At 32.2% G+C, this 10,624-nt stretch overlaps 1 protein-coding gene across 1 annotated transcript; it reads right to left on the minus strand.

Annotated features, from left to right (window-relative positions):
* Positions 1–4,738: 4,738 nt before the first annotated feature.
* LOC134255689 (RNA-binding protein RO60-like) lies at positions 4,739–9,056 on the minus strand. Its single transcript, XM_062738207.1, has 2 exons — positions 8,760–9,056; positions 4,739–6,643 (listed from the first exon to the last, which is right to left on the minus strand). Exon 2 carries the CDS (start codon positions 6,186–6,188, stop codon positions 5,256–5,258), a length of 933 nt encoding a protein of 310 aa, XP_062594191.1. The 5' UTR covers positions 6,189–6,643; positions 8,760–9,056; the 3' UTR covers positions 4,739–5,255.
* Positions 9,057–10,624: the final 1,568 nt, after the last annotated feature.

Here is a 10,624-nt window from a genome sequence, read left to right on the forward strand (position 1 = left end):
CAATAAATGTATCTTTAGCTATTTTGGGCAACCCTTTATGATTGCTTCTAATTAAGGTCTTCCGTTTCCAACGGAAGACCTTCTACTGATTCTGTTGGTAAAGATTATTATTCTTTTTTTTTTCTTCTACTTCCTAGACGCTAACTTTGAGGCCTCATATCTCACTCATTTCTCAACGGATTTCGCTCAAATTTTCGGAGGTTATAGACGTTTATAAACTCTATCAGAATAATGACTAAAATTTCAAAAGGTCACTTCCGGTTTTGAGTTATTCCCCTTTAAACGAAAAATCATAGGCTTTCGTTTCCGGATAAAGGCTCAGAGACCACAAAAGCTGGAGCAGAAATTTTACTTGTTTTAGATAACAGAAGGATTGAAGTTGTGCACATCGGTTTTTGTTTTTGATTTCTGCATTCAAAATGGCGCTATATAGGGGTCAAAAATTAGAACGCCTAAAAGAGCGAAAATTTACAGATATTTTTCTTTTTATCTTGAAAACTAAAAATATTTTATTAAGACATGTTGAATAAAATTTGTGCATAATTACGAGCGCTTTCATTTGATATCATTTAAAAGGGGCTGGCCCCTAAAATTAGGGATCTAGGGCCCTTGAAAATTTTTGTTTAATATCTCAAAAAGTATTGAGAATTTATAATACGTCAAATAAGCAAAATTGTTCAAAATGTCAAGTTGTATTTAATGAGGTTGTCAAAATACGTCCGGGTACGTCACTTCCGGTCAAACCGGAAGTAGACAAAAATTGCATATTTTTGTTGTTCTTGACAGGTTTTGGATATCATATGTCACTGAAATCTTAAATCTTAATTTTCAGTCCGTTGACGGTACTTCCGGTCAAACTGGAAGTTGCCAAAAATGGCGTGATTTTGCAAAAATGAACATAGATTTGGAGGATTAAACCATTTTCCGACTTCATTACTCTTTTTTTTAGCAAATGAAAGTTACTTCCGGTCAAACAGGACGGAAGACCTACTCGTTGCTTTGCAACGAGCTCGGCTCTAGCTTTTAAAGTTATATAATTTTAACTAGAAATATTTGATTGGTTATGCTTTTTCTTGAGACCCCTCGTATTGTTACATGTAATTCTAGCACGATCAATTATTATTTATATTTACATCCTCTAAATGATTTACATGGATACGTATAACGACATCAGATTTTGAAAATGTGATAGCTAATATAAGATAACGCAGTTGAATAAAAATTTTATATGTTTTGTTTGTTTACTTTTTTTTCTATTCTTCAGTTGTTTTATCTGATAAAATACAAAGTAGGTATTTACATTTTACACATGAGTAGATAATTTTACAACCAAATTCTTTGCTGATAAAAGATGACCTATATTCTAGTTAACCTGGGAGGTTTATATTATTTTTTGTGAAAGAAAAATAACCACAACGGAACAAAACGTTAAAGGTCTGCGTTGTTGTCTTTCTTTGCAAACAAATTAACTTAGTAAGGTGTATGAAAACAAAGAGCTATATATTATTTTTTTTATCATACTTATTCTTCTCTTAATTTTGATTCCATAATTGATTTGACAATTTTGTAATATAAATGCAAGATCGTCATATTTGAGATCCAGTCAGTATTTTAAATGTACACCTACATTTCAATAATTACTTGTAAATACGGTGCAAGAACTAAATTCTTGCGTTCATGTTTTCATTACTCTTGAAACCCTTTAGCAGCAAATAAACTTTAAAGGCTTTTAAATGTAACATTTCATTTTTCTTTATTGAACTCTTATTACTTCCTGGCCTAATGGTCGTCTCCTCAAATTTTGCAAAGTTAACAATATGCGCACATTTAGAACCATTCGAAATGAATACACAGCTTTACTTTGGATTGAAATAATTTTAATTCCTGACGACAACTGACAACATTACCGGGACGAAGATACATATAGAAATTTTTACATTTGCTACTTACTGTCATTGTGAATACATTTATAATTGTTTTCTGACTACAATTATTACAAGATAAAAAAAAGTTCTATTGTATCACTTTGTATCAACTGGAGACACGTCAAATTAAAAGTCCTTACAATGCATAATCGGAAAAGGGAAATTAATTAAATTCTGTTTAATCAAAATAAACCTAAAATTAAAGTCATGGTATTAACAGTGTTTGAGACACGATGCTTAGTAAGTCATTAATCGCCATGTCTATGTTTATTTTAAGCAATTTCCCTTTTCTCTGTTCAACATAAATCCCAATACATGTATGTCCAATATTTGTATTTTTTAGTTTCTTTTTTTTTTCCTCATTAAGATGAAATATATTTATTCCGTGCTATGAATAAATATTACAAATACAATATTTTGCTCAAGATGTGTGAGATTATTTCACTTAAATGTATAAGTTACATGGCATTCAAAAGATGCTGTGCATAATATGAGTGGAATCCAGAAATTCGTAAATGCGAAGTAAGTAAAATGAATATTTAGGTTTCTAACATTCTTTTTCCAAAAGAAATCCAAATGACTTAAAAATAACGTTTAGTTTCACATTTGTATGCGTATACTAGTTACTCAATGTTACTAACTATATTAAAGTCATTTTAACCTCAGATACATGCACTGAACCAATTGCCATAGTATAGGTTGGTCATTAGTAAAGTTCTTTCTATATCATGACATAGAGCACATGGCGGGTGTCACTGGTCGACAGGTAATGTTCACTCTTTCTTTCCTTCATGACACCTGATCCCACCTCCGATGTTCTGAAGGTGTGTGTTTTTGCTCTGCTAATTTTTCTATTGTTTTATTGACTTGTGATTTGACTTGGGTTAATAAGTCACACAATTATGTTTTATGTTTCAATTCCTACGCCGATACGATATATCCTGGTGAGCTTGAGATAAAAGATACCACAGCATCTGACGCATGTGTTTCATACTTGGATATTTTACTTGTAAATGTTAATGTAACAACCTAGCTATATGATAAACGTGATATCTTTAACTTTTCTATCATCCACTTCCCTTTCTATATATACCTTCATCACCTACAGCAAACGGAGTGTATATATCTCAGTCGATTCGATACGCAAGAGCATACTCTGCGTATGAAAAAATTCTAAAACGAGATATTTTGTTGAGTAGCAGACACGCAAATTGATGAAACAAGTGTATCAGCCGCCTCGTTTAAAGTCATCATTTCGTACGTTCTTTGTTCGATACAATGGCCTTGTAAGCAAATACAATTGATCATTAAGTCAAATACTGACTGACGTTTTTCAAACTAATTGTTATACATTATTTATTAGGGATGGCAATTTGTAATCGGTTAACCGATTACTCGGTCGGAACGATGGCAATCGGTTAGAAAATCTGTAATCGGTTAGTCGGAGAAAATAAAAAATATATGTAAATTTGAACCAAACTATGATAGAAATTCATTTTTGAAAAAAAGTCTTTGGAGAAACGTTGATAGTTCAGCGTTATCACGTATCCAAACTGACTCGGATGTTATTATCGTTCTCCGGATATAGATTATAGGGTAATTAGCCATTGTGTGTTTGAAGTGATAATTGCTAAACAAACTTTGTAAATCAAGTGATGTATTTAAGACCAAGCATTAATTATGGTGACAACGCAACTGATGACAACTGGAAAAATATCAATGATTTAATTCTTAGACATGATTTGTGCATTTCTTAATTTTTCCCCATTTTTTTAAAAACTAAAATTAAATATTTTTTTTAAAAAGTCAAGTACAATTATTACTTTATCAGTCTTCTTGTGTATACAATAGATCTACATAGGAAAAAGAGTAATGTACATCAAGAAAATGCGTATTTTGATACGGTTAACCGGTTAATCTGTCAGAACGTCTTACGGGCAACCGATTAATTATTCTGTATTCGATTGTCATCCCTATTATTTATACACTGATTTTACAACGGTATTTTACTGTTATTTCCCGATAATGACAATGAGCACACGGGTTTGACCGGTCAGCAAGGGATGCTCTCTCTTCAAAGGCACCTTATCCCACCTCTGATGTATCGGAGGTCCGTGTTTACCCTGCTCCTACTTTGTATTTTTTTATGGAGTTCGAGATTCCATATCATTTCGCAACTCCTCTCCTACCACTGAATGAAATTTGATGAGACTTTCACAGAATCTTTATATAACACATTTAACCATTGTAAAAATCTACATGTACCTTCTATTTTATTTTTGATTCGACTCACATTTTGCGTTTCCCATATCAAAACAGGGACACTGCGATCGTATTTATATGGGAAGCGGGGGCTATCATTTAGAAAGACCATTGCTTATAGTACCTCTAGTTCCTTTATTGTTATTTAAAAAAGCTCGCAATCTTAACATAATTAAGTTTTTATTTCTTTGTCATTTTAAAAGTCCCTCCCAATTTACTATATATATGTAAATTTTTTTTTTTTTTTTTTTTTTTTGCATTATTGCACAAAATGACTTTGCTCGTCTTGAATGCATAAAGTGCATCAAGTTATTACAATAAAACATTACACAAACCGTCCTCGCAAAACATGCTGTAGGTGCAAGAAACAAATAAAATATTCTTTTTTATCCGCTAGTTGGATACATATAGAAAAAAATTAGTACAAATGAATAACAGAAAAACAATTATTTATACAAAATATCTTTATTTATTTAGAAACAAATGAGTATTTTATATAATTAATAATCCAATTATTTTTTGCTAACATTCTTGTAGAAATCATAAAAAATCTTGTTTGAGCACAAAATATTTAAACATGAAGTAAACATTGTAGTACTTTAAAATCAAATGTTCCATTTTCATATTTTCATATTTTGACAAATTTACACTGTACATCATAGGATTGCACGATAAGCAAATACGTACATGTCAAAAAAGACATACTTGTTTATCCAAAATCTAAATCTGATGGTCCTTTTATTCATGAATTTACAGCTGATCAAATGTCATATATGTAGTACGTCCCGGAGTGAGCGGTTGTGATTTTGGCACATTGATTTATCATGTGAATGCAGACATTTAAAAAGTTACATTATAAGGAAAGGTTTGCACTTATTCAGGACGTTGCTATTAATACTTAGATGGATTATTTCATATGTTTTTAAGATTCAGTTCAAAGAATGCCATGAACGAAGTTCATAATGATTTGCGGACAATGGGAATCAAATCCGCATATGGTCATTGTGAACAGATCCTCTCTATCTCCAATAGAAAAGTCGGTACATGATAAGTTACAAACAACTAATCTTATATCTTCTCGCCCTGCCGCTTCGCGATACATTTTAAGAGCTTCCATAGGATGTGGATATCCTTTACAAGACGTGGAATCGGTGTATTTACAATTGCATCATAACGCTTCTTCTCCTGCAATGCATATTTAAAAACCCAAGAAGCGTCAGAGGCTTGATTACGTGTATTATCCGCAATTTGTTGAATTCTAGCGTTTACGTCGTCTATTGTGGCAGTTGATTGGATGAATAAGGGTTTAGGTGTTTCGGATGAAAAGACTATGACATCAGAATGCTGTTCTGTCCTAGCTGCTAAGGTCACCATAAAGGCGGCAACATCTATAGCACGTAAAGAAAATGTGCCTGGGACCTGGATTTCTTCCTTCATCGATTGACTGATTTCTACTGCAATAAGAAAACGCTTGCCAGTGGGTCTGACGTTTTCAAAGGATAAGTAGAATCCATTTTCCAGAGCTGTGCAAATTTGGGGCAGCACATTCCATTTTGTTTTTTCAGAGCTATTGTGACCTTTTTTGTACTGGTTAATTGCTTTTAGAAAGATCACTGGATGAACTTTTTCCTTTAAAATCAGTTCTCTGTTTTGCAATTTCCCCAAGATCAAATTTTCTTCAAAGGATTCTTCTTTGTCTGACCTTTGATTTTCTTGAAGGAATATATCCAAATTTGACATTTTCCCAAGGTTTCTGATTAGAGCTGTCATCGGCATGTGTCTACTCAAGGCCAACCAAACTTGTTTTTCATTTAAGAAAAATCTTGGGACATTTTCTCTGACTAACCTGTGCTTAAGGATTAGATCTGTAATCACATTGACATTTCTTGTTTTCTTTGCACGCTCAATCCCATCTAGCAAATCGGCAACAGCTTTCAACTGAGTTTCATTATTATTTTTCTTGTTTCTTAAGTTTGTCAAATAGCGAAGTAGAATCGGCATATCGTTTCCCCTTCCTTGCAACTATTATCAAATACTTCAAAGCAGGATTTCCTTCCACCGTGAGATGAGCAAGACAGATTGCTTGTCTGTGTCTCCAGCCATATCGTTTTGTGTATTTCGTGAGGTGTAACGCCAAAAGCTTCAGGTTTCGTTCTGATTTACCATATCTCAGGTACCAATCACATACTGCTTTGCGAAGACCCCGTCCCCATCCTTTACTAGATGTCAAGTCACGGCTAACTTTTTGGCAGTAGTCAAGGAATCTGAAAAGATGTGTTGGTATTCTACAAACCTTCTGTACAGCTGCAAAGGCGGCATGCTTTGTAATTTGATCAGACGAACGACAGCAGAGGGCCAAACTGTACAATGTAGGATCCTGTTTGAACGAACGACAATTTGTAGAGAAGTCTGTTAGAAAATCAACCACTTTTTTCCCAAATCCATCGCCTACCAATCTTTAAATCAAAAAATGAAAATCAGTGAAAAATCATAAAATCAAAATACGTTGAATTATATGAAACAAAATTTTTTTTCTTAAATATACGTTTAATCTGGTGAGTTTTGAATAATAAAAATAAAGTTGTGTTATGTCACCTGAGCTTAATATTCTTGTAAGAATTAAGTTAATTTGAACGTCTTTTATTTATCCTCCTTAATATACATGAACATTTCCTTTGCTATCCTTTTCGATAAGTTTTCAATAAATTTATATATTAATCAAAATAAATTTTATAATTTCTCTAAAATTTTATAATCTCCAAAAATGATTTATAAAATACTATGACTTGTTCATTGACCATTTTTAATTTTTATAACATCCATATGTTATTTCAGATTTTCAACAAGTAAAATAATGAATTTGCTTCCGTAGAAAATCCGACAAACTCATTGCTACTTTATTTAGTTATTCTTTTTTTTTTTTTTGTTCACACAAATAAGTATGGAAGATGTGATTGTGGTCCTTTGAATTATTCCTGCATGTACAGTGTACTATTTATAATGTTATCCGTGGACATGACAGTTCTCAACGAGTACTATTTAGGTCTTTCCACCTTTCTGTGGAAAGACTTATTGATTTTCTTCTGTTTATTATTATTCTTCTTCCCTATTATTCTTATTTTTCTTCCGCTGATTTTTTGTTTCGACATTTATCGAAAAGACTTTTTGTTCATCGTAAAGGTCATTAAAAGTTAGGAACGAGTTTGACCCAACGCGTATGAACTATGACCACTTTCGAAGTTATTGCCCCTTTCACAAGAAATGCTTGTTATCGCTACTCCTTCAAAACCGTATACCATAGAAATATGAAACCTTCACTAAAGTTTTCGACTAATTGAGAGGACTCTGGAATCTATTCATTGCAAAAGTATTCGGTGACCCCTTCTATGAGTTATTGCCTCTGAAAGTCTTTGAATTTTACAAATAATTAAATATTTTCAAAACAAGAAGTTGTAGAGACATGGGACCAACTGCATAAGATTAATTGACCTTTGACCTTTAAATTTATGCAAAGGTCAAAGATCAGTATCATTCCATCAACAAGAAATTAAGCCTTTTTTATATCTCTTTTGTCTTTTAACATATACTAAATGTCTTGGTATCAATTATATGTACTCTTAAAAATATTTCAAAGATTTCATTCATGTTGCCTAAGACTGACACTTTTAAAATTTATTGCCCCTTATGCGAAAATCCTTGTTATCGCTACTTCTTCTAAACCATACACCGTAGAGACATGAAACCTTCATTAATGTCTTTGACAACTTAAGGGGACTCTGGAATCTATTCATTGCGAAAGTATTCGGAGACCCCTTCAATGAGTTACAGCCCCTGAAACTTTTCGAATTTTACAAATAATTAGATATTTTGAAATTGAGAAGTTGTAGAGACAAGGGACCAACTGCATAAGATTCAATGACCTTAAACCTTAAAATTTATGCAAAGGTCAAAGGTCAAGGTCATTCCAAAAATTAAGAAATTAAGCTCCATTTCTATCTCTTTTGTCTTTTAACTTATACAATTTATCTTTGCATCTTTAATATGTACTTTTCAAACTATTTCAAAGAATTCATTCTTGTCCCTTAAGATTGACCCTATTAAAAGTTCTCGCCCTTTGTACGAAAAACCTTGTTTTTGCTTCTACTACGTAACTGTAAAACGCAAAGACATGAAACCTTCACTAATGTGTTAAGGGACTTCAGTCACAACTTCTTTGTCTTACTGTTGAAGGATCTGATGATGCCTTAAATAAGTTATTGCCCTTTAACGCTTTTGTGCTTACTATTAAACCTCAGAACTTTAAAACTATAAGTCATAGAGGCATGGGGTTAATTGCAATGTGACCCTTGACCTTTGACCTTGAAAATTACTTGAAGGTCAAAGGTCAAGGTCATTTCCAATTTTTTTTTATTTAATTTTTTTCATCTTTTAAGCCATTTCTGGTTTCATTTTAATGAAATTTAAATTCAAAGGAATAAATATTATTCAAAGAAGGTGGAAAGACCTCTAATTGTTCGAGAACAATTAGTCTTCTAGTATATTTTTGAACTTGTGCTTAAAAAAAAGACTTACTGTAAAATAAACCTGACATCGTCTAATTTCAATTCACTTCGATTTCCGGTTCGATAGTCATTGCAAGAAGCCCCGAGACACAAAAATCGCTGGAGTTGTGTTTCTTGGGTTGTTGTAAAGACGAAGTCTCCAGCTGGGTTCTTGACCTGATTTTCCGAAATACTGACTTCTTGACCGTGACATTCCATTGGTTCAGGTTGAATACCAAGAAATTCTTCATCATGGGTATCCATTTTTTCTGGATCAACTTGCAATGCCATTTTATATTGTATGTGGGAATTCCCATCGATCGTACTTTCGGTTTGTTTATTTAATCAAAGTAATGAAAGTACTCATGGGAGTTGAACATAGTGTAAATAAAATCATCGATCTGGAGGTTAAATGAGTGAATATTATAATTATTATTTCAAATACAGACAAGTGTTTCAGTTTTTTTATGTTGCAACAATCTTGAGGAAGACACTAAATAGGAAAAAAAATGCACGGGCCATAATGCTTGCCTGACTATTTAGTCCTTTTTTTTTATACAAATCTTAGTTGAAAAACTGGAGAGTATTTATTAATCAGGATGTCCGTCCATCTGTTTGTTACGCTTTAAGTATACACATCTCCTATCTGCAACTCCTCTTACACCACTGAATATTTTTTTTATAGAATCTTTATTACATATTGCCGTTGTGCACCTTCTATTACTTTTTCAGCCTACACATATTTTGGGTTTCCCATTGCAGAACATGAACACTGCCATCATATTTATATTAGAGGCGATTGATCATTTATATAATTCACTGCTCACAGCACCTCTATTTCATCTTCAAATTTGTAACATATTTTTCCTTAGCACCCTTTACCCATGTGTTATGAATTTATTTCAGTTTCACAGGAACAATATCAATGTTGATAAAATGTGGATTTTCAAACATCCTTTTAAGAGCTAACAGGTTTGTTATATAAAACTTCTCTGTGAATATAAATGTATTTCAATTACACGAAGTCAACATTATACATGGAGTACGTCAGAACTATTTTTTTTTTGATATTGTGAAAAATGCAAGGTATTGTAAATACAAAAGACACTTCTCTTTTCTCCTCCGGGATTACAATATTCTGATCCATAATACATTGTACCTTAAATTTACCCAAAATGATAGTAAAAAGGGAACTTTTATTGGCAACTAAAATTAATAAAAAAAATTAAAAAAAACATTTCAAATTGATACCACTGGTAAAGTTTATTTACATTTTAATTTTGCTTCTGTCTTGTATTTGGCTAGGACTTTAATTAAATCCAAACAAGTAATGAGCTGTATCATTTTATCAGAGAGTGATATAATAAAACGATTATTGCTGTTTTTTTTTTTCGGTCAATACAATCCTTTTAAGTTCTGATTGTTTTCCAATGTTCAGCTATGTATACATTAATTCTTAAACATAATCTGTTAAACGACCAAATGGAAGCTTTCTATGCAAAAGAAATACCATAGTTTTCTTCAGGAAATGTGACATTTACTAGCCTAAAGTGTGTAAGGGTGTGTGTGTGTGGGGGGGGGGGGGAGGACTGGGGTCACTAGTTGGTCTCAGTAACGAATTCCCATTTTAAATAAAACACTTTTAAAAAATTAACTATCATACGAAAGCTGTTTCAGAATAATCACTTAAAATAGAATATTTTTGTAGAGGCTTTAGAAATTGCTGTGCAGATTACAAGTAAAATACAGAAAGTCAGCGATGCGAAAGTAAATCTACTAAATATAAAAATGGATTCTTATAAATATTTAATATAGAAAGATATCTGTCTATAGTTACATCCATGTATAATTTGATGTTTCGTATTAATGAAAAGTTAATGTAATGTTTGATTTATC

This window comes from Saccostrea cucullata, unplaced genomic scaffold, assembly GCF_032062105.1.
Source record: "Saccostrea cucullata isolate Sc308-1 unplaced genomic scaffold, CSIRO_AGI_Scuc_v1 ctg2009, whole genome shotgun sequence".
Taxonomy (NCBI): Eukaryota; Metazoa; Mollusca; class Bivalvia; order Ostreida; family Ostreidae; genus Saccostrea; species Saccostrea cuccullata.

Excerpts from the sequence above, each read along its gene's own strand:
- LOC134255689 (XM_062738207.1), bottom strand. The coding sequence starts at position 6,188 with ATGCCGATTCTACTTCGCTATTTGACAAACTTAAGAAACAAGAAAAAT.